Consider the following 24239-nt stretch of genomic DNA (forward strand, 5'->3'; position numbering starts at 1 on the left):
CCTGAAAGATTGTTATTCTCCACTTTTAAAGACACCATCAAATTGATTGTGTGCAAACAGGTCTCCAGAGCTGTGCCAAGCCAAAAGGCTGCATGACATTTGGGGGATTTTAGACTGGACCTATTTATTAGACTATCAATGTGCAGAGTATGTTCTGGAGGTTTTTGATTCCTTATCAAAGTAATACTGTTTACTATAAATACTGCAGTTAATAGTAAGTTTCAATGCAGAGTTGGAGGCTTACATGGGTGGATGACCTTCCCAGTTCTGAAGTTCTATGAATCTGTATACTTTTTCTTCTCTACATCCCCAGATCCTTGCTCCCGTAAGTCCTCTGTGGAAGGAGAGGGCTCTGGTGTTGTGCTGTGGAATCCCTGGGGGAAGGGGCTTAATAGGTGAGGTGGACACTGTCCCTCCATCCAGACTGGTCATGGGATGGGTCCTACACAGATAGTCTCCTTACTGATCAAGTTACGATGATCATTCACATCCATCCACTTTGCCAACCTCTGCTGCTCAACAGGAATGAGTGGAAAGCTTTTCTAGCTTTATGGAGTTATGAACAGCTTCATGGCTTCAGAGAACAGTGGATCTTATTAGGTGTGAACCTTCTGTTTCATGTTCCTAAAACCCAAATTGGTAAGGACCTTAAGGCAGGTCCTAGGTACATGAGTAGGTTTTAAAAAAGGAAAACAACAAATGCTTCTGCTTTCCAGTCACTCCCAGTTTTATGACAGTCTTCAGGTACTGGTATGCTTTTAATGTGAATCAGCAACATTCTTTGTTCTTGAAAACACCCTCCAACTTTGAGGTTTTCCAAGAGCTCAGTGAACAGAGAAGTAAAGGCTTTGGATTCTCTAAAATACCACCATTTATGCCAGTCTCTGCTCGTCTGCAGCTCCTTCCATATTCTTTGGGCCCAGCTTTTTCGGTCAGTACTGGCTTTTTCTCAGGGACTTTCTTTCAAGGAGCTCAGAGTTGCTGTGGACACAGTTTATTCTCATCCCCAAGGAAAACAAGTGGCTAGTCCTTTCAGCCCTTTACCAACTCCAAGCAAATAACCACCTTGCATTTGAGTGGGAGAGAACATGCTTTGGGGCCAGAGCAGGCTCTCATGGGAACGTACTTGGATGTGCCTTACGGCATGGAAAGCAGCACTCACCTCAGCTGCCATTGGCTTGTTGATGCTGTTCACAAACTTATTCACATGTTCAAAATGTTTTGTCATCTCTGTTGCCAAAACCATGTCAATAATAGCCTGGCGCAGCGTTCGATAATGGTTCCTAAAATAACCAGAAGACAAAGGGGCTTGTTCACAGTGTGTCTCGAATTATAACTATTCTGCCACCATTTCACTCCACTCCTCACAACCCAAGAGGAAGCTGCGGCACAGAGTTAAGAAATGTGTGCAGATCGCAAGAAGAGTTTACCTGCTCGTCCTCCCAATAACCAAGACCTGCAGTTGCTACTCCATTTTCCCCAGTGATAGCTGACGCTTATGTGATTTACGAGTATTTTTAAAAAGACAGAAGGTACCTGTCACATGGTGGACATTTATCTGACAAGGTGATTCCCTTCTCCCTTCCCTTGAGAACATCAAAACAGTACGGTGGCAGGAAATGGTAGGCTGATACAGCAGCCACATAAGCTGGCGCACTGCACTCTGTGCAAACACAGTGATTGCCATTGCAGAATGGCCACGGCGTCCTTCAGTGATGGCAATGGAGGATTTTCCTGTTAATAAGTACTTCCCTAGATTGCAGCGGACAGGAGTTGTAATGAATGAAGCAACAACCGTGCCCTAAAGTAACCATCCAATTCTGTCGTCATTTTCTAACTTCAAGAGCCAGAATGGCTCTTGAATAAAATTGGCTACTGGAAAGAATTTTCTGCAAAAGTTTAAAAACCCATCCTTGATACTCATGAAACTGAAGCCAAAGATGGAATAACTCACCTCCATGTTTTCCCAGTTTTCTGGAGACCAAACCAACAGGTTCACGTAGACCAGCGGTCCCGAGGCCTGAGGGCGCTCCATATTCTCTGTACACTGCCCCCTCCCAGGCATCTGTGCACCAGCCTGGCTGGTGCTGTGTGGGAAATACCCACAGCCTGACCGCAAGGTGCTGGCAGGCAAGAGGACCTGCTCACATCTAACCCACTGTCATCAGCGGAGAATGCAGGGCTGGGGGAACCTGACCGACCCTTCATGCTCCTGCTCTGTGGGACCTACTCATAAGGGAGTATTTTAAGCAGCCGGAAATTGAGCTAGGGAAAGATGGGGGTGGATACATTTTCCTCAAGTTGCACAAAAGACAGGATGTCCTAGTAGGAGGGTAAAAATATCTGGTGTACTTAGTAATAATACAATCAATATTTATGTAGTGTTCTGCAGTGTATAAAACATTTTTATGAACTCACTGAAGACCAAATGTGATTTCAAAACATAAAGGCAGTCTGAAAAGTCAAATTGAGTTAAGGGCAAGGTTATTTTATCATCTGATACAGTGGGACAGCTATTATTTTCCCTTTCCCCTAAGAGGAAGCTAAGTATTTGGGAAAACTGAGTTTCCCACTTAAACTTCACAAACTTGAGCACAGGAGCCCAAGCATAACAAACCTGTCAATATTCCTGAAAATGTTGCATTTGGTGTCCTTGACGGTGAGCTGGAAGGCCAGGGCGGTGTGGTGACTCTCCAGAACAGCAGTGTCATTGTAGAGCACAGCAAGCTCACTGCCTGCATTGCAGAGGAAAGAGTTGGTCCTTCCCGGGTGATCCACGTCATGGACCGTGGCGGCAATGAGGGCTGCCACCTCATCCAGCTGATCGAGGCTTCCCTGGGATACGGGGAGGCAAGGTTGAGCATTACCACTGGATCTTGGAGACCCACATCCATCCTTGTCTGTGCAGAGGGTCAGGTCAGGGGACGTGGGATTTTCAGAACGTTTTTAGCCGGTTGAGCCTTCTGACCTCCTAGATGCGGAGAGGCGGCCTCGGACATGCAGCATCGCTTTACTGTGCTGTCTGTTATCAGGAGGGAAACCTGAGCCACAGTTACAACAGACAGCTTAATTCTTTCTCCAGGGGCCATCAGTTGCTTCTGCAGGAAGAGGCCAAACAAGCCTTTTGAATTGCCCACTGTACGGTGTTTCTGCCACAGCAGAAAGTGGCCTATGTTCACAAATATTACCAATTTGCCTAGTTCTGAAAAGATTTTGAGTGTGCATGTAGCAAATGGCTCAGATACAACAAAACTATTCATACAATGGTGAAATGACTAGGGCTGTAAAAGAGTAAAAGAGTACCAAGTAAAAGAGGACCAAGCAGTAAAAGAGGACCAAGGGGAAGAAGAAGAACTTTGCCAGGAAAATTAAGGCTAAGGGGGTTCTTGCAACTAAGAACAAAATTCAGCTCTGGGCTAGCAGGCAGCAAAGGCAAAAAGGGAAACCCTATTTTGAAAGCTCTCATTATGTAATTAAAGAACACAAACCAGAGCATCCGGGGATACAAGTGTTTTCTGAGCCTGCAGCTTTAGGAGGGAGTTATCAGATGGGCTATGTTATATAAGAGATGCTGTACTAGGAATTTATTATTTATTGAGTGCCTACCACGTACCAATTATCGCTGCATAGTGCCAGAGCTGCAGCAATGATTTACACTGGCACAGCCTGCACAAGGAAGTTTGTAATGTAGAGGGAGAGAGACAAATACATTTAAAAACACAAACAGAAGTAACTTGCTGTGAGATGTGCTAAGAAAGAAAGTACAGATGCTTTGGGAGTATAACCATGGGGCCTGGTCTAGTTTAGGGCAGCACTGTCCAATGTACGTTTTGCGATGACAGAAATGTGTTGTATTTGTGCTATCCGATAGAGTAACTCCTAGTCACATGCAGCTACTGGACACTTGAAAGGTAGCCAGTGCAACCAAGGAACTGCATTTTAAATTTTATTTCATAGCCATGTGAGACTGATGGCTACATATCAGATAACATGAGTCTCGAGGGTGGTCACTTCCAAGGAAGTGATTTTTCTGCTGAGCCTGAAGGAGAGGTAGGAATTGTCCAGGCAACAAGCAACAAGAGGGGAATTCCAGGCAGAAAGAACAGCCTGCATGAAGCTCCTGAAGTCAAATGAAAAAAGGTCTGTTCAGGAAACGTAAGCAACATCATTGCGGCTGAAGGGACAGTGAGTGAGAAGGAAAGTGGTCCCCAGGATACGGGGGGTGGGGTGGGTCATCATTTTTGGTATTCCCAAAATTTGCTCTCCTAGGCCTGCAGGAGGATGAACGGCTGCTCAGGTGAGGAAGGTGAACCTGTAGCTCAGCCCTGTCCTGCAACGGCACCCTGATGGCCAAGGGGCTGCACATGTTTGTATTGGTTTAGCAGGCTTTCCCGAAAGCTCTGTCTCCACCAGAAGGGAGCCATTTCCATCCCTGACGCTGACCCCATGGAGCTGGTGAGCAACACTGGGGTGACCCCAATCAACACAACTAGGCTTCCTGAGTAGGGACAGCAGAAGTTACTCTTTTCAGCTCTTCTCAGAGATTGATTCTGCAGTGCCCAGGGCAAGCAAGCATGATTTGGCCATTTCACTGCTGGTAGAGAGAGGCCACGGTCACCTGCAGGCACGTTCAGCGATCTCCAAGCTCAGGACCCAGGACAGCCCCAACCTGGGCTCTGCCTTCACTGACTGTACCTGAGCAGTGAGAACCCACAGGGCCCAAACTCTGGGCCTCCAGCTAGTGCCCCTGTGGTATGTTCAATCCTGCTTGGAGTCTCAGGCCTGTTTATTTTTTAATTCTTCAATGAAAGAGATTCAAGTAACTGGGGTAGAAAACATAAACAGCACTAGATGAAACATGCCTTTCCTTCCAGCTAACACTGACTTAAACCATGCCCTCAGTGACTTTTACAAAGATACCAATAATGGGTCCTGCAGTTTAGGTGGGCACCAACAAGGCCTTGTCAGACCAGAAATGGCTGGGAGGTAGGGAAGGAAGACAGGCCAGCTCACTAGCAGACGACAGAAGCAAGGCTCTATGTCAGGGAGGAGCTATCCGTGGAAGAAAACCCCACCAAACCCGCAACTGGCGAAATTCCAGTCCCGTGCAGTTACCTCTGCATGGTTTTTTCCTTCCCTAACCAGTAGGAATAGATTTGGATCACACTGAGGAAAATTGGCCAGAAGGGTTTCATTCTAGATCTGCTTTTCCAATAGTTGCTTAGTCAGGATAAATATTCATGTATGCCCAGACACTAATAAAGGAATGCTTGCTATCCTGGCCTCTCCACTTGCAATAGTTCCCTGGAATTGGGTAACGTGGGGAGAGGATGGGGTCTGTCACCAATTGAAGGGAGTGTTGGCTCTGGGCATGCTAGCTTTACAGCTGGGTTGGGCATGCTTTGTCATAGAATTAAGAATTTTAGCCTGGCCAGGAGCAGTGACTCACACCTGTAATCCCAGCAGTTTGGGAGGCTGAGGCTGGTGGATTATCTGAGGTCAGGAGTTCGAGATGAGGCTGACCAATATGGTGAAACCCTATCTCTACTAAACATGCAAAAATTAGCCAGGCGTGGTGGTGCATGCCTGTACTCCCAGCTACTCGGGAAGCTGAGGCAGGAGAATCGCTTGAACCTGGGAGGTGGAGGTTGCAGTGAGCCAAGGTCGTGCCATTGCACTCCACCCTGGGTGACGACAGAGCGAGACTTCATCTCAATAAAAAAAAAAAAAAAAGAAAAAAAATTTAGCTTATCACAAAGAAATTAGGGGTGACAGATGACACAAGAGAGGTGAGAAAATACTTCCTGACCCTCTTTGTCAGTGCCAGCAGATCTAGTAGAAGAGACCTCAGGAATAAATCTTTCTGGAAGCACCTCATGATGGACCCACCAGTGATCACAGGCAGGTAACCAAAGCTCTGAGCACAGAAGCCCCTTCCAGCTCAGTTCTCCAAGGTTCCTAGCAGCTCTAAGTTTTCTGATTCTCTGGCAGGGGCTGCCAGCATGAGAAAATGTTTTCTGAATTGTAAACATATTCTGTCCAATCTTAAACTTGTTTCTATTGCTGTCATTTGAGAAATCTAATCAGGCTCCAAATATACTAGCAGAACTCACAATTTAAAGAAACATATTTTGGAAGAGGATAGTAAGATATGATCAAGCTACTAAGCATTCCCTAATTTATCAAAGATTTCATCAACGTTTTCCTAGAGTGGTTCTGCTTGAGTGAGGTTCACCTCTAACTCAAGACTGCAGAGGCTATTGATCACCTTGCTCTTGGCATTAATGAGTTGGGTGCTGTTTTCACCTGGTAGCATGTGGCTTCAGCTGTGAAATATCATGTGGTATAAAAGAGAGGAGCATGGGCCGGGCATGGTGGCTCACGCCTGTAATCCCAGCACTTTGGGAGGCCAAGGTGGGTGGATCACGAGGTCAGGAGATGGAGACCATCCTGGCCAACATGGTGAAACCCCACCTCTACTAAAAATACAAAAAAAAAAAAAAAAAAAAAAAAAAAAATTGGGCGTGGTGGCGCACGCCTGTAGTCCCAGCTATTCAGGAGGCTGAGGCAGGAGAACTGCTGGAACCCGGGAGGTGGAGTTCACAGTGAGCTGAGATCACGCCACTGCACTCCAGCCTGGGCAACAGTGCAAGACTTCGTCCCCCCGCCCCCCAAAAAAAGAGGAGCATGAACCTGTAATAGGAATCCAGGGTGTTTTCACTCCTCAAAGAAAGGTGTTATAGAAACATAGGTTGATATCACTATTAGTTTTTTAAAACCAAAATTCTTCAAAAGCATCATTCTTGGGCCACATTGTTTTCTTGTTGATGAAACTGAATAAATATCAGGATGCTGCTGGCAAAACTGAGAAGAAAACCTTACCCACACCCCTCTTCCTGTTTTCATGCCATTTCTGCTTCTACCTGTCTCACTATAGCTCCTAAATACCTAGGATATTAATCCTTCATCAACACCTGTTCTAAGAAAATGATCTAACGTCAGGCATTTACAGATTGACGTTAATTTCAATCCCTGTATGGCACTTCTCCCAGGGGTATCTAAACTTTAAGTTTTAGTTCTATTGTAGCAAAAGAATATATAAGCTTCGGTGTGCAAGTGGGGGTAGCTGGGGAGGAGGAGAGATGGGGATTACTTGCCGGCTTTAAATAGGGCTGCCCTTATGTAAAGGGCAGGGGTTCCTAGGACTGCCCTGCAAGTCAGCGGTGGTACATGACAGTACTGAACTCTAAGACCAGGGGGTACGGAACTCGTTCAGAATTATGCGAAGTCATTAATATACAAATAGGCACATTCGCACCTACACAAAACACAAACACAAATGTATGTAAATCAGTGTAGAATGCGGAATGGCTATTAATACCTGGATTGTAATCTACCAGTGGCCAAATCCTGATACTAAAATTTAACCTATAGATCTAGTAACCATTTGCTGTAATAATTAAGTTCTGTCCTGCAACCCAGTAACACAGCTCCTAGCTAACGTTTGGAAAATGGGTTCATTATCTGCCATGCATATAAAGGAGTCTCTGTGGTGATACAAATTATTATTTGGAGGAGGGGAGGGCTAGCAGAAAGGTCCGTGTCTTTACTACACCAAAGTGACTGGTCAATTTGGTAACGAAAAATTTTTTTTTAAAAAGCTGTCAACTTGGTTGCAAAATAGCTGTTTGCTTAATGTATTTACTAAGATTAAGTTCTTGGATCTCCAATCCAGGCAGGTAACTAGGTCATGGTATCAAAATCCTACCTTTACTCTTTCCTTTCCAAGGAAGAAAGCGGTGGCGTGCAGGACGTCGGCAGCATGGGTGGAGTTGTGGTAGGCATTGGAAGAGTGGTAGTTGGCTTCGATCACTTGGAACCAGGCCCGAAGAGTGGTTTCAGAACAGTTTAAAAATTCACATACTCCAAACCGAGAGAAGACCTTTAAGCCCAGGTAAACCAGTGGCCTGAAAAATAGGAAAACCCACCCGGGCTCATTGTATTCACTGGCCCAGAAACTGTTTTCTTTGATGATAGTGGGAGAAGGAAACATTTTTCTTCTGATGATAGCTTCACACACACAGGGGTTTAAAAGCATCTCCTCTAAAAATTAGGAGGTGGGATCTCTCCTCCTCACCAGCCACTTCTTTGGAACTAGATGCTTCATTGTAGTACATCCAAATTATTTCTGGATGATCTCTAAACCATAGGCCCCTCAGTGGCTCTGACAAGCAAGAAAGGAGCCTGGCAGTCCCTCTCCACTTCCACTTCCACATTAACCTTGCACTTTATTTCTGCTCCCTAAGGAAGTGACTAAGCCTAAGGGCGAAAGGAACAGCTTGGATGGTCCCAAGTCCTATCATTTAGAGTCCTGTAACTTATTTCCATTACAGGTGAGAATCATTCATATTCTACAGACCAATACCCCTGGGAAGAAACAGCCTTCTCCTAGTATAGAAAAAGAACTTTTAGTTATCTAATCTTTCCTCTGCCTACAGGATGGATCATGAAAAAAAAAAAAAAAAAATCTATAGTGCTCTCCATTCCATTCTGTAGGGTAGAGCTTCAACAATTTTGAGACTGAGGATTCTTAGAACTCTTGGCTCACTAGCACAAAGGAGGGACCTGTGGATACTCAGGCGGATCCCACATCTTACTAATACTCTCCACAAAGGGGGTCACTCAAGGGTTCCAGTCTCTCTGCTCGTTCAACACTACTCTAACATGGCATGAGAGCCAGAACCCATGAGGCCTCTCACGGCAAAACATATCTCCCTCAAAGTTTCCAAATGTGAGAGTTTGAGCGTGGCCATCAATCCTGCTCTGCCTTCAGCCAGAGGAGTCACATACCTTTTATGCGTAACGGCTTCCAATTCAAAGATGTTGAAGTCCCAGCTCTCCTCATTATCAAGTAATTGAGAGATACAAGGGGGAACATCATTGATGGTTATTGGCATTGCAAGGTGACTGTGGCTCTGGTGCACATCTGAGCAAACAGATGGGATGGGGGAGGCTGGTTAATTGTGGAATCTTGAGCGCCTGGCTGTCTGTCATCATCTTCATGGTTACTACTAGAAAAGAAGTCTTATACCTGATTTTTCTGTTATTGAACTTCAAGACCCTCAAATAGAAAAATAATTCACTTTAACCCCGTTTTAAATGTATAGAGATTTGCAATTCTTACTCTAACTGTGCTCAGAGAAGTAATTTTAATGAGGAGACTAATTTTAAAGGTAGACCATATTGATGCTTAAACTCAAATGGGACTAGCTGGAAATAACACCTCCCAGAACAAGAATCACAACAGCGGGGACAGCACAGGCTGGAGACAGGTTACAGTAACAAGTAGATAGATGAAAACTTACTCTTAGTAAACACATACTCATTTCCTGACAGCCTTCTCAAGCCATCCTGGAATAAAGGAAGATCCTGTTAGAAGTATGCTTTATATCCATTATCATTTTCTCTTTTTTTTTTTTTATTAGTGAAAGAGATTTGAATCCTGAATAACCCAACCAATCTGGAAGTCTAAGTTGAAGCAAAGCTCAAAATTAAATCAGAACAGTTATAAGACAGATGATACTCTCCCTTCTGTAACTATTAGCCCCAGAAAGTGGAGACCTGGGCTACAGTGGATGTGACTGCGTCAGGATGTGACTGTGACAGTCCTTGCTTCAGATCTTGACAGGATTGCCTCACCCTCAGAGGGACTGTGTTACTTGTGTTTTCAGACTTACATTTTGAGGAGTTGAAGCCATCAGCCATATTTAGGGGATTACCTTCGAATATAAAGTTTTAAAAATATTGAGCTATTTTTTGACTAACATCCCAACTAATTTTTCCCCAACTGTATTTTATGTTTTAAAACATGAGCATTGCTGCTTGCCTTTTAAAGAAAAGTTTCTGGGTTTGAGGTCCTTGGAGTGCAGCATTAAGAGAGTGGATGAAATTCAAATGCTTGGCTATGTCCTGGCTCTAGAACTAGTCCCCAGGTGTTCCTGAATCTCAGTTTCCTTCCCTCTACCTTCGATCTCTGAGTACCTAAATTATCTAGATCTTTGCTTAAAAGTCATTTAGAAATGCTTGTCATTCCCAGATGATGTGTGCTAAGGTTTAAAGTAGTATTAATTAACGAAGGACTCCCCTGAAGTTACAACTTGGACCTTTAGGCCAAGAGCTGAGTAAATACGGAGGTAACAACAGCCACAACTGTCCTGCCTCTAAGGTGTGTATGGCAAGAGATTCTTGGTTTTCCTTGCTGTTCTCGCATTCCACTTCCCCAAAACCACATAAAATTGAGGTGGAATCATGCACTGGTTCCTCACAGCATCCTCTGGAGAGGAAATTCAGGATGGTATGGCAGTGATGTAGGAGGAGGGACTTGGACATGGGGCCAAATTGAGGACTAGGTAAAACAGGTCCAGGGCAGAAGCACCTCCCCATAAGCTATGCCCACCAGCATGTCACTACAGCTTACAATGGCAACACCCAGACGTTTCCACCCCTTTCCGGGGCAACAACCCAGACGTTATCACCCTCATTCTAGAAATATCTGCCAAAACTGCCCCTTCATTTGCATGTAATTAAAAGTGCGTATAAAGATGAGTGCAGCACTGCCTCTGAGCTGCTACCAGGGGCGCACTGCCCATGGGGTAGCCCCACTGTGCACGGAGCAGTCCCTCTGCCGCTGCTGTACAACTGCTGCTTTAACAGAAGTTGCTGTTTAACACCACCGGCTTGCCCTTGATATATTTCCTCGGTGAAGCCAAGAACCCTCCCGGCTGGGCCCCAGTTTGAGGACTTGCCTTTCCTGCATCAGCAGCAGGGGAGGAAGGGAACATGGCTTGCTCCCAGAACTAGACCCTTCCCACTGCAGCTCTGTGGTGGCCACCTTCTTGCAGAGCCCTTGCCGGTGCTGCCTAGAAGCTGAGTTCTGCACTGCTTTAGATGGAGTTAACAGGCCAGCCCAGGGGCAAGAAAGAAACAAGGAGGCCCTCAAGTTCCAGGTGGAGAATGGAGGGGAAAGTCAGTCAACATTCAGCATTTGGTGGCAGGGATGGATAGAAACCTTCAGAGTCAAACTCATACATGACCTCTGGACTTTTTTTCTAAAGAATTCCAGCTTCTGATGGGGAACTCAAATAAATAATTTGAATTTTTTTCCTTGCTGATAGATGATTATGAAAGCCAAATAGATCACAGCAAAACACTAGAACAGGAGGAGTCCCTAGAAATCAGCTACTCTTTGTGGTGTAAATTGTGCTTTTTGGAATTTGGCAATGAGAGGTTCCTTCTTCCCTTCCCCTCCCTGAGCCAGAACAGCCCCATTCTGCTTTTACCTTATAAATGGAACTTCTATACAAACTTTTATTTATATAAAGGATCCTATAGTTAAGATTAAATGCTATAGTCTAACTATAAACCCTTTCATTACATGAGGAGTCTGAGGTCCATGGAAATGAAATCCAGTACTACACCAGATCAAGGGAGAGCAGGAGTAATCAAGAGCCTGCAAAGCCCCATCTTGTACATTGAGCCCTCCACCAGTTGCCCACTGACTCGCTGCAGTCATAGGAATTCTGAAACACTGTCCCCATGGCTGTGGTAAGTCAGCCTCGTGGAAAGACAAATGCAACAGTCACTCAAATACCACTACACATGTAATACATAAATTCCGATGCCGTTGCTTCTGGTTATGCTAACATTAGTCTATACAGCTGGTACTTCTGCAACCACAGGGAACGGTTTCCACATCGGCTGCACTCTAGGGGCCCCGGATACCTCTCCTGCTTTTCAGGTTTTGCCTCATCACTCACAGTCATCAGGCCTCCAACAAGATCACTGGTGTGGGGATCTTCATCTTTGGTACCCAGCTGAGGGGAGTACAGTTCTGTGGTCCGTAAAATCTCTAGAACTCTGTCCAAGGCTTCCGCTACTGTGACTGGGCTGTTTTCTTGGGCTGCGTTGATTATATTTATAACCTAAGGGAGTGAAGAAAGAATACATCTGAGGACAACAGGTTCTATTTCCCAAAAGTCGTATGTATGCCCAGAATCCAAAAGAAATCAGTGGGTAACCATCTCTTATTCAAAATGACCAGTGCTTTGATAGCACCGCCCTTCTTCCTGAAGCCTGCTTTTCTCCCTGCAGGTTCCTGGTGAATGTTCTCCCTACCTCAGTGGCTAGGCTTCCTCAGGCTCCCTTGTGGATTCGCCTCCCCGGCCTCCTCTACAGGTTGGAGTTGCTCAGAGATCTGTTCTGGGCCCCTCTCTCACTTCCAGAAATGATATTTTGGTTCCATGACTTTGGACACCTATGATCCATAGCCAGGGACTTTTGATATACCTCCCAGCCCTCAACTTCCTTTGACCTCCAGGCTTGTATGTTCAATTCCCTACCTGACATACCTACTGGAATATCTCACAGGTCTGACACTAAACTATGGTCTTGTTCCCCTCCCCCCACAGAAAGCACATACACACACACACAAAAAAAACCAAAGACAAAAGCTGTTCACCTTCTGTGGTTTCTACACTGCAATAGAAAGCACTTCTCTCTACCTCATGTTCACACCAAAAACCTGGGAGGCCGGGCCTGACATACTTTTCCTCATTCCTCTCCCACCCCTGGCAATATAATTCATCACCAAGTCCTACTGGTCTACCCCAAAATATGTATTGATCATTTCTCTCCACCTCCACTGCTATAATTCTAGCTCAGCTACTTCTAGAATAGCCCCCTAACTGACCTGTTCTCTTGCCACCTCCAATCCATTCTCTGCACAATAGCTGGGTATTCTTTTCAACAGATAATCTGCTCACATCGCCCACCCCACACCTGAAACTCTTCAGTGGTTTCCAGTGCACATAAACTAAGATATAAACTCCTAACTATGTCCCTGTGGTCCAGAATGAGCTGAGCCCTGTACAACCTACATCTTCCTCCTCTCTCGCCTGCTTACCAAGCTCCGGCCACTCCACCTTTCTTTTTTTTTTTTTTTTTTTTTTTTTTTTGAGATGGAGTCTCGCTTTGCCGCCCAGGCTGGAGTGCAGTGGCCGGATCTCAGCTCACTGCAAGCTCCGCCTCCCGGGTTCACGCCATTCTCCTGCCTCAGCCTCCCGAGTAGTTGGGACTACAGGCGCCCGCCACCGCGCCCGGCTAGTTTTTTGTATTTTTTAGTAGAGACGGGGTTTCACCGTGTTAGCCAGGATGGTCTCGATCTCCTGACCTCGTGATCCGCCCGTCTCGGCCTCCCAAAGTGCTGGGATTACAGGCTTGAGCCACCGCGCCCGGCCAACTCCACCTTTCTTTCACCTCCTTAAATGTTCCAATCCCTCTTTGCCCATCACAATGCTTTTTCCCTTGCTGTTCCTGCTACCTGGAGTCTTCTCTTCCTTCTTCTCCTGAGTAACATTGTATGCTTCAAGTCTTGCTTCAAACATGATTGAGAGTTTCCCTGACCACCCATCTCATCCAACCTACTTAAGGGCCCTACTCTAATTTTCTCTCACAGAATCCAGTTGTTTTCCTTCACTGCCCTGATTGTGACTTTTGTTACGTGTTTATTTGCCTGTTATTTGCTTCTTCCACTAGACTGAGCTCCATGATGTCAGTGCGATGTATTTTCAGAGCACAGCCCTGTGTGAGGGCCCCTGACTGCAGAGTGCGGGCAGCAGCCGCCACTCACCTTTGTGATGGGAGCCTCGATGGTCATGGAGTGGATCCTCGCCATGGATGGATAGCGACGATTCTGCAGGCTTGGTGCTGGAGAGAAGGCAAGAAAGCTGTGTCCAGTTCTGGTGGCTCAGTGTGGCTAAGTGCAGCAAAGGAGTCCCTTCATGGACCAGGGCCCACTTCTCACAGGACCACCCTCCCATCTAAAAAGCCATGAATTCACCCATCTCTTCTGCCAAGGCTGATAGCCCAACCTCTACTTGCCTGAGTCTGGAAAGGCGATCTGGTCTGGAACTTTGGAGGCAGGAGGGCTTGGTGAGCCCCAAGTCCAGAAGGGGAATTTCAGAGAAGGTTGATGGGGTCCAAAAAGGCTTCATCCCAACAGCCTAATGACCCCCACAGGGCTCACTTTCCCCCAGGCACCCAAACCCAACTTTTGCAGTTACATGACTTTCAGTCCTAAGCCGCTGGCCGTGTAACCAGATGACTGTGCAGCCAGCTTGGGAGGGGACACAGTTCATGTTCAGGGTCAGCGTGGAGGATTGAGCCCATTCTCAGTCTGAATTAGGGCCAGTCACTCCCCTGCCCATGCCTTCAGGCTCTTAACTCCCAGAAACCCATGGAAGTTCTAGTTCAAATCTACAGAAACTTTAATTAAAAAAAAAAAAAACTTTTATTTTTCTGAATAGGTAATGTTTATACTTGGTTTAAGATGCCAAGGGTACAAGCTTGACTTGAAAAGCACTGTTCTCATCAGATCTTCCTACCACCCTCTCTGAGGCAGGCAGGAGGGGTAGAGTCCCATTTCATGGATGGGATCACTGAACCCAGCCCACATCAGAGCCTGCCTCCTGCTCAGCCACTCTGGGTTCCCCCCTGCTGCTGGTGCAGCAGCCATTGCAGACTTGCATGCTCTTCAGCCTCCACTGTGCCCACACTGGAGAGATGACAGTCCCCTTCAAGGTCTGCTCCAAAACCAGTGAGTCCAGTTCAAATTCCCTCAACCCCTATCGTCTCAGTCTAAAAGATTCTATCTATCCACTCAATCCATCGAAAATCTCTCGATTCATATTCTCTTTATATTATTGGTTTCCATCCCTCACATGCCCTGTGAATTATCACCTTGTCTCTAGCATCTTTGGTCCTTGCTATGTCAGCCACTTTTTTTTTTTTTTTTGGGACGGAGTTTCACTGTTGTTGCCCAGGCTGGAGGCAGGATCTAGCTCACCACAACCTCCGCCTCCCAGGTTCAACCGAATCCCATGCCTCAGCCTCCTGAGTAGCTAAGATTACAGACATGCGTCATCAAACCCAGCTAATTTTGTATTTTTAGTAGAGATGGGGTTTCACCATGTTGATCAGGCTGGCCTCGAACTCCCAATATCAGGTGATCGGCCTGCCTCAGCCTCACAAAGTGCTAGGATTACAGGCATGATCCACTGTATCTGGCCTATGTCAGCCACTTTAATACTCAGTCTTCCCACTGGGTACTGAAGGACTGGAAGGTCCCTCCCTTGTCCTTTCTGGTGACTCTCTTAAGTTACCAGCCTCATCTTTCTTCTATCACAGGCACTAACCATCCCCTCCTCACACCCAGAACCTGTCCTCCCATTTGCCAAATAAAAACCAAATGAGTGAGTGAAATGTACTAGTCTGTTGTCTGCTCTCGAGCTCTGATATCCATAGCATCTAACACTGCTGGCCACTTCCTTTCTCAGTCCTTTCTTGTTCTTGGTTCATGTGATACTGCACTCACATGGTCACCCCCAGCTCTTCTGTCCTCTTCACTGGCCCTATTTCCACTGCCCACCCCTTGGCTGAGACTGTGCCTTCATGCTCAGGCTTAGACCCTCTGTCCTTTCACTACATGCACATAAACACACACCCCTTAGAGACGTTCTTCTGCCCCTGGCTTCACCTGTCACCACTAGGACTGCCGAGTCCACATCTATAGCCCCGGGTACCAGGGTTGCAGGTCAGCTTCCTAGCCGTCTCCATTAAAATAAGATTCATCATCTTCTCCTTAACCCCCAACCTAGCAAAACCTGGAGACGTTCCCATTTCTGTAAATAAGACTTAAAATTTCCCAGACACTGAGCAATGAAATGTCAGAATCATCTTTGACTTTTCCATCTCCCTGCAAATCCAATAGTTTACTTAGGCCTGGCTGATGGAACTCAAAAAATGTTTTGCTAAATCCTGCTTTGCAGGACAGAAACATTTTTGCTAAATTCTGCCTCACAATTTCTCTGTGACATTTTATTACGAATTGAGTGCATATAGCTGGTACACTGAAAACTAGGTTTGTGTTGGCAGTTGGGAAGCCAGAAGAGTGACCGTGTTCAGCTACTAAAACTCTGAGTTGCCTGGGTGGTTATGGCTCAACATGCTTCAAGCCATCAAGGAACAAGCATGGAGTCCCTCCAAAGAGAGGACCAAGACTACAGCATAAGATTTTTAAAAATAATTAAAATAATTAAAAACCCTAAAACCTTTCAGCTTATTGAAAAAGAAGTCAGTGTTGTTGAACTCTTACTCTTTGGAGTTTATACACTGATGAATTTTTTAACATATTCTTCCATCATTTTCTACATTTTAAAAAGGTCAGAGGAATCTGAAAAATGTCTTACCATCACTGCCTCGAGATGATATCGATTTCACGTCAATGGACTCTTTCCTCCTGTTCTTATATCTGAATGAATGAGGCTCTAAGGATTTCAGATTAGAAAGGGAAGGTGATTAGTTTTCCGTGTATTCACAGAAGAGATTCAAATATGTTTTTTCTTTATTCTCTAAAGAAAACAAGGTTACTTTTTAAGCACTATAAAATAATTTTAAGAAATAATCAACCACTTTCTTTTCAAATCATGAAAGACACAAAAATTATAGTCATATTAGTTAAATGATGGTTTTTTTAAATGGTGCCATGTTACATCATAGTAATATAGCTTAGTATCAAGGGTTATTTAGTTCCATGAATGTAATTTTGAAAATAAACATTAGGCTGGGTGTGGTGGCTCACGCCTGTAATCCCAGTACTTTGGGAGGCCAAGGCGGGCGGGCAGATCACCTGAGGTTGAGACCAGCCTGACCAACATGGAGAAACCCTGTCTCTACTAAAAAAAAAAAAAAAAAAAAAAATACATAAAATTAGGCTGAGCACAGTGGCTCACGCCTATAATCCCAGCACTCTGGGAGGCTGAGGCGGGCAGATCACAAGGTCAGGAGTTCAGGAGACCAGCCTGACCAACATGGTGAAACCCCATCTCTACTAAAAATACAAAAATTAGCCAGGCATGGTTGAGCATGCCTGTAATCCCAGCTACTCATGGGGCTGAGGCAGCAGACTCGCTTGAACCCAGGAGGCAGAGGGGTTGCATGCAATGAGCCAAGATCATGCCACTGCACTCTAGCCTGGGCGACAGAGCGAGACTGTCTCAAAAAAACAAACAAAAATTAGCCAGGCGTGGTGGTGCATGCCTGTAATCCCAGTTACTTGGGAGGCTGAGGCAGGAGAAATGCTTGAACCTGGGAGGCGGAGGTTGCGGTGAGCCAAGATTGTGCCATTGCACTCCAGCCTGGGCAACAAGAGTGAAACTCTGTCTCAAAAAAAAAAAAAAACAACAAAAAAAAAACAATTTAAGAAAATAAACATTAAAACTTAAGGGACATTCTCGAGGGAACTATTGAACTAGTAAAGGTGCAACTATTATAATCTGAACACCACAGCTATAGCGCCTTATCTTAAATAATCTAACTTAAAATATTTATTATACTATCTCCTTTCCTAATTTTTATCTTCCAAATTCCACCTTAGTAATTTTCCTATCATTGCATATAAGTTTCAATATATATTTTTAAAATTATAAATAATAGTACTTTGAATCTTTACTTGAAAGACAATATATTCAACTGGATAGGGAAGGCTGTTAAATGGGGATATTTGAGGAAATATAATACTAATGAAACCTATAAAGATTTAAATTAAGAAATTAATTCAGACCAATTTGGGCACCTCTGAAAAGTCAGACTTCTAGATGGTCTTCTAGATTCTCTTTAAGGATGGATTTCATCAAATGATGCATACTGCTGATCACAGGAAAGGAAGAAAACAGTTTCAGATTTCCCCAAAATTTCAACAACTCAAATCTCACCCTTGTCCCTATCTTCCAGGGCGGTGGGGGCAGGCAAACATTTAAATAATTTTGGCCTAAGTCTTTGCAGACTTGAATTTAACACTGAAAATGCACGGTCATGTTAATGTAAAAACTAACAAAAAGCATATGCCACCAGTGAGCGCCGAGATATAAAAAATGACAAGGCAGCAGTGTTGGCTTCAGAAACACACATTTTCAGCACATTTGCTTCTTGTGAGAGTAACTCATAAGCGAGTAATTTAACCATAACACAGGATTACTCCTCGCTAGGCTAGGAGAGGAGGCAGACATGCAAATTTCAGCAGGAAGAATGCACTTCTCAGATGCCAATAAAATGATCCGATTCCAAGAAGAAAAAAAAGATGCAATAATTCTTCTTTAAGAATTGCCTAGTGTCACGAGGTGCAAGAAGCCTAGTAGTTAAGGAAACCAGCTCCAGAGCCAAACCGCCAAGATTCAGATTTCTACTGTGCCACTCAGTAGCTGTGTAATCTTGGGAATGTTACTTCTCTGGGTCTCATTATCCACGTCTATAAAGTGGGGGTAATGATAGCATCTCATTTATAGCTTGTTTTGAGAAATAAGTGAGTTAATATATGCCTAGCATTTAGAACAGTGTCTGCCACATAGTGAGCATGTAGTACTTGGGGGCTATTAATTACATCTGTTCATTTGCATATATGTCTTTAGACACGTGATCATGTTACATTGTTCCACTACTTACTGTTTTCACTTTATAATGTCTTAGACACTCTTCTAAGATCACCTTGTTAACCATTTATTTTGGTGTCCTAAAAACCTGATTCAACTAAAAAACTTATTAAATCAAAAATTAAAACTGAATTATTTTTATACAACATGAAGTGAAGGTGGAACTATTATAAAGTTAATCTGAACACCATAGCTATAGCGCCTTACCTTAAATAATCTAACTTAAAATACCTATACTATCTCTTTTCCTAATTTTTATCTTCCAAATTCTACCTTAGTAATTTACCTATCCTTGCATATAAGTTTTAATATATATATTTTTACAATTATCTATAAACAATAGTACTTTAAATGATATTGTTGGGATCATGGCATTTCTGAAACCCTGAGAAACTAATACTGCTCACTTGTGAGACACTTGGTTTAGCCTATTCAGGGACTTCATAATTATGTACAGTCCTAGCATTTATGTGTTTACCAAGTAATAAATTAAGTCTAACTTAAAGATTTAAGATGAAATTCAAGATTCAAGAACCAAAAATTCCTCAAAATGTAGTTTCTAAACAAAACTAAAAGTAGAGAGGTTAGTTTCAAGGCTATGGCCCAGGCTGGTTGGTTGAATTCTAAGTCGTTCATTAGAAATTATTCAAAGATGGATGATGTTTATTCTTCCTGATTTTATCTCAGTTAAAATTAAGAGAGTCTAAGCAATAGAAGTGATTAAAAGTTTGGAGAAATTATTCTTCAATAAAGGTTAAAGTAAGGCCACATAATTAAAGAATTCATTGGTCATTCTTCCAACAGATATTTATATGAATTAGAAACTTAAGCCAGAGAAAGGATAAAGGACATTTAAATAGCTGTACTCTGTGGCAAAAAGGAATACTGTGCCACCAATTGAAAAACAAAAAACAAAAAACACCTCCACTTACTGAGTGCCTACTTTGTGCCAGGCATTGTGCTATGTACTTTAAATAATTATCTCATCCAATAATTACGACAATTCTCAAAACTACATAGGGCTATCCCCATTTTACTGATAACAAATTTAAGCATGGAGAGATTTTGTAGGTAGCCCAAGATCAAAGAGAGAATAAATGGTGGAAACTGTACTTCCAAGATGGAATGGTTTCAATTTACCAATGTTTGCTGGGTATTTGCAGAGGGTCTATTATGTACAAGGCAATGCTGGGTACTGAAAAGGACACGAAAATGCTTAGAACAGTTTCTGGCACCCAGAAGCTCCCAAGTTAGTTAAAATAATACCCCCGCTCAAGTGTTACAAGAAATTAACTAAAATGTATGTGTGTGAGTGAGGGAGAGAGAGAAAATGCACCGGTGTGTGAAGTGTCATTATGTTCTTCCAGACTGGTCACGTCTAGAAAGGTTTCAGAAAGGGGGAAGGAAGGTACCAGTTAAATGCCAGTTACTGCTAAGCATTATACATTTCCTTCTTTAATCCTCATTAACAATGAGATGGGCTTTTGTTAATTCATTTTACAATGACAAAAATTGAAACTTAGAACACATGAAATCTTTCTAAGTATGCTAGATGTGATCCACCTCATCAAGAAGAGAGACTAAACACTTAGCCTAGGGTCTGGCGTTACGCATTAGTGGCTAGGAAAGCCATCAACAGGGCAAAGAATGTTGTAATTCTTGCAGGAACAAAAATCTTAAATTCTTGGTAGCAGACTGATTTTTTTTTTTTTCCTCTAACGATCAGAGAATTCCAGATCTTTCCACTTGTAGAAGCCATCAGGTCCAGCTCCTCTTTTTAAGGAGGAAGCCAAGAACCAAGCAGAGTCTTGCCCAGCAAACGAAATGAGAGAGTAGGAAACTGAATAGGAACTTGGAGCTTCTGCCTCCCAGGCCAGGACCTAGTGACATTTTCCAACTATACAGTCACCAATTACTGCAAAGAAAAGGGAGACTGCACATGGTTGAGCAACCACCATATTGTCACCTGTGTCATATTCAACCAGTGTCTCCCCTAGACTTTTGGCCCACTCTCTTGGGTTTATGTGTCCTACATGGTATCTAGCCAAGAAAAGAAAAACAAGATGGGGAGGGCAATCAGTAGATAAGGTTGCCATAAAGGAAGATTCAAGGAAATTTTAAGGGATTTCTGCTTTTCTTCTGGCTTGCCAACCTTGTGATATGAGCACGTGGATTTTGGCACTCCACATTCTGGGGTGGCAGATGTCAACTTAGACTTCTTCAGAGAAATTTATACATTTGAACCCACAACTGCTTCCTAAGTATGTTAGAGTTCAATTGAAGTATTCTCACCTGTCTGAGAATTGTCTCCTGAATCACGATGAATCTTGTGAATCTAAAGTCGTTCAAAAGTTTGGTAAAACAAGAGAAAGATTTTAAATATGCCATTTGCTATATTTCTCATCAAACAATTTAGTTAAAAAGCTCTGAAGACTTGAAGAAAGCAAGAAGCTGCACATATAATATGAACAGATGAAAGACATACACCAAGTGGTACTACTCCAAAGGCTCTGTTACTGTCAGACACTTCTAGAACGGTTGAGCCTGAGAGCAGGAAGGTACCCAAGGCATCTACTCTCTACACAGGACATCTACTTTTCCAGTCAGCTGTCTCATTTTGACAGCCTACAGAAATGCAGAAAGATAAAAGATATAATTAAATTTTGGTTTTTTATAAGGCTAACATATAACCTGTTTGTGTCAGATATGTTATAAAATTTTTCTGTGCTCCAGAAGTAATCTGAATTTAAGCCTAGGAGTTAAAAACATTTCCTGCAAAGCTCTTCAAATGCTCAATTATAGACAGTCAATTTATAAAATGTTTTCTCAGGATGAGATCTGAACTTTAGATGCAGTTTTGCACCTAGTTCTTTCTCATTACCAATTTTTTTTGTTGTTAATGATTTTGTACTAATGCTCAATAAATGTCTGTCAAATGACAAAATGAAGTCATTAACACTAGAAATAATAAGCGTGCTTCCTTTGGAATCCTGCATTTCTTGTTTTATAACTGACCCCAACACTGTTAGTGGGGCACATTTAGTTCTATCAGACTTATAATCATGCTGCTTCACTGCTAAATCCACCTACTTTCAAGTGCTCAGACCATTACATCTTTGTAGCCACTCAATGAATGGGGTAGGTTAACTTGAAAAATAAGACAGATGAGCATGTAGGACATCTGCAGAGGCAGATTAATACGGCTTAGCAACATCAACTGTAATAGCCAGAAATCCTGTCTGTGGAGGCCAAAGCAACTCCATGTTGGATGCTAATCCGCCACGTTGACTTCTGATTAACCCCAGTTCCGGGATGGCCTCCAAGATTACTATTTTATCTACTGTTCCTTGTGTAAGAAGAGCATGTACTTACCGTAAATCCTGCCCTTACATCAGAACAACCTTGACCATAAATCCTGCCCTTAGGCAGATTCGCATAGCATTCTTGGCTTTCCCTACAAGTGTCCTACACACTCCTTTCCTCTGGTATGTATGTGCTGGCTCTGTGGGTAATGGAACAGGGATCCATTATCTTGTCTTGCCACCACCCAATGCACAGACGTGGCTTCTGTTCATAAGTTCCTATTAGATGTTTCTTTCCGAGGAATAGGATTCATCAGCCTCTTTCTTTGGCCTCTCAGCTTCCTCGGACTTTGGGGTAGGTGTGCACAGGCCTGCCCACCCTGACATGTGTCGTAAGCCAGGCCAGGAGCTGAGAGACCAAGAAATGGAGGAAATCTTGTGGTGGGCATCCACTTTTATGTGGAATGCTGTGGCTCACATTTCAGATGATTGTGGACTACCCTGTGAGTGTGGGGATGACCCCAAATGCCAGTGGGTTTAACTGAGCGCCATCCATCACACTGTGGTCTGGAAGGGCGGCGGGCAGCCAATGTGGTAAGATGACTGCCTCTCAGCGGGAGCCAGCTGGCAGCAGACGCAAAAGTAAAACGGCCGGCCAGGCGCAGTGGCTCACTCCTGTAATCCCAGCACTTTGGGAGGCTGAGGCAGGTGGATCACTTCAGGTCAGGAGTTCGAGACCAGCCTAGCCAACATGGTGAAACCCCCTCTCTACTAAAAATACAGTATTAGCTGGGTGTGATGGTGGGCACCTGTAGTCCCAGCTACTCAGGAGGCTGAGGCAGGAGAATCACTTGAACCTGGGAGGCAGAGGTTGCAGTGAGCGGAGATTGTGCCATCGCACTCCAGCCTGGGCAACAGAGCGAGACTCCGTGTCAAAAAAACAAAAAAGTAAAACAGCTTCAGTAGGAATTATAATTAGGAAAAAGTTTTTTTTTTAAAGGGCCCTACAGTCAAAAGTAAACTTAGTTAAAACTGAAATTTGGGCTGCATATGTATACATATGTATTAAGGCCTGTGCACTCTGTAAAACTTCTGAGTCTACCGAATTCTGTTTCTCTATTTACTTCTGTCTGTTCCTCCTTCCTCTTGCCACACAAGGGATCTAAAAAAAGGAATTTCCAACAGCCTGGGATCCCTTGGGGAAAACAGACGGCATCAAAGACGCCTCTTTTGGGGAAGAATCTCTTTTTCCTTATGAAACCCAAGAGTAGTAAGCAGACAGATTCTACTCAGGTCTAAAACTGCACTCTTTTGCATTGTGTTATCTGATCTCTGGTTAGTGTGTGGGGAGGTGGGGGGTGAGGTACAGAGATTACTTTGTACTGTGAGAGTTGCTGACCTTGTCTGTAATGGCTAGCAGTCACGGGCAACAGCTATATCGTTAGAGGTGGCTGACAGCGGTTGTTTACAGCAAGTGGTTATTACTCCAAGGGCTACTCGTTTCTTGGCATGTTTGGATAAAAAAAGTGTGGTTTAGGCCCCAAAACTTCCATGCTTTCTTGGCCCTGTTCCTTAAAGCCAGTAATATAAGAATATACTGGCACCCTGAAGTCAGTGATATAAGAAACAAGCTAAGTTGAAGAGAAGACACTTTTCCTGGCAATGTTGTTTTCAGATAATGCTATTTAGGTCTAAGTTCTGTGCCTTTGAGATATAAATCTTCTCTACCTTGTTTCATCTGAGTCATGTCTTTGGGTGGGTTGTGTAAAGGTGGGAGAGAGCTATTTGAGAACTGGCAAATGAAGAATCTTGTAAATCTATAAGATCTGTTTCTGTTTGTGTGTATGTCTATATATATTTAGTGTGTTGTGTATGTGACAGATCATTACCAAAATATATGACAGAGCTCTAATTTGGCTTAAAGAAAAAGTAAGTTCTGGCTGAGCACAGTGGCTCACGCCTGTAATCCTAGCACTTTGGGAGGCCGAGGCAGGTGGATCACCTGAGGTCAGGAGTTTGAGATCAGCCTAACCAATATGGTGAAACCTCATCTCAACTAAAAATACAAAAATTAGCCAGGCAGGGTGGTGTGCGCCTGTAGTCCCAGCTACTCAGGAGGCTGAGACAGGAGAATTGCTTGAACACAGGAGGCGGAGGTTACAGTGAGCCGAGATCGTGCCACTGCACTCCAGCCTGGGTAACAGAGCAAGACTCTGTCTCAAAAAAAAAAAAAGTTATTATCAGAAATATAGAAACCGACTCACATACCTTTTAGTTCCCCTAACTTTAGTAATCTTTCAACTAAAACTAGTTTCAAAGTTCTTTTCAGTAATTTGAAATCTTAAAGTCTGTTATGTTAAATTAATCCGAGGTTTTTACATGGAAATTAGGGTTA

The 24239-nt window shown here is 43.7% G+C and overlaps 1 protein-coding gene across 16 annotated transcripts in view; it reads right to left on the minus strand.

Moving 5' to 3' along the window:
* Positions 1-24239, minus strand: part of LOC105475109 (phosphodiesterase 8B) — a 261894-nt gene that overhangs the window by 7634 nt on the left and 230021 nt on the right. For all 16 annotated transcript variants that reach the window (XM_071098790.1, XM_071098801.1, XM_071098799.1 and 13 more), the window contains 9 exons: positions 20835-20877; positions 16305-16382; positions 13688-13764; positions 11817-11981; positions 9366-9411; positions 8851-8986; positions 7769-7967; positions 2618-2835; positions 1163-1283 (listed from right to left, as the gene is read on the minus strand). In XM_071098790.1, the coding sequence (XP_070954891.1) occupies positions 1163-1283; positions 2618-2835; positions 7769-7967; positions 8851-8986; positions 9366-9411; positions 11817-11981; positions 13688-13764; positions 16305-16382; positions 20835-20877 (1083 nt within the window). The remainder of the gene's footprint in view (positions 1-1162; positions 1284-2617; positions 2836-7768; positions 7968-8850; positions 8987-9365; positions 9412-11816; positions 11982-13687; positions 13765-16304; positions 16383-20834; positions 20878-24239) is intronic.

This window comes from Macaca nemestrina, chromosome 6 (genome assembly GCF_043159975.1).
Source record: "Macaca nemestrina isolate mMacNem1 chromosome 6, mMacNem.hap1, whole genome shotgun sequence".
In the NCBI taxonomy this organism is placed as follows: Eukaryota; Metazoa; Chordata; class Mammalia; order Primates; family Cercopithecidae; genus Macaca; species Macaca nemestrina.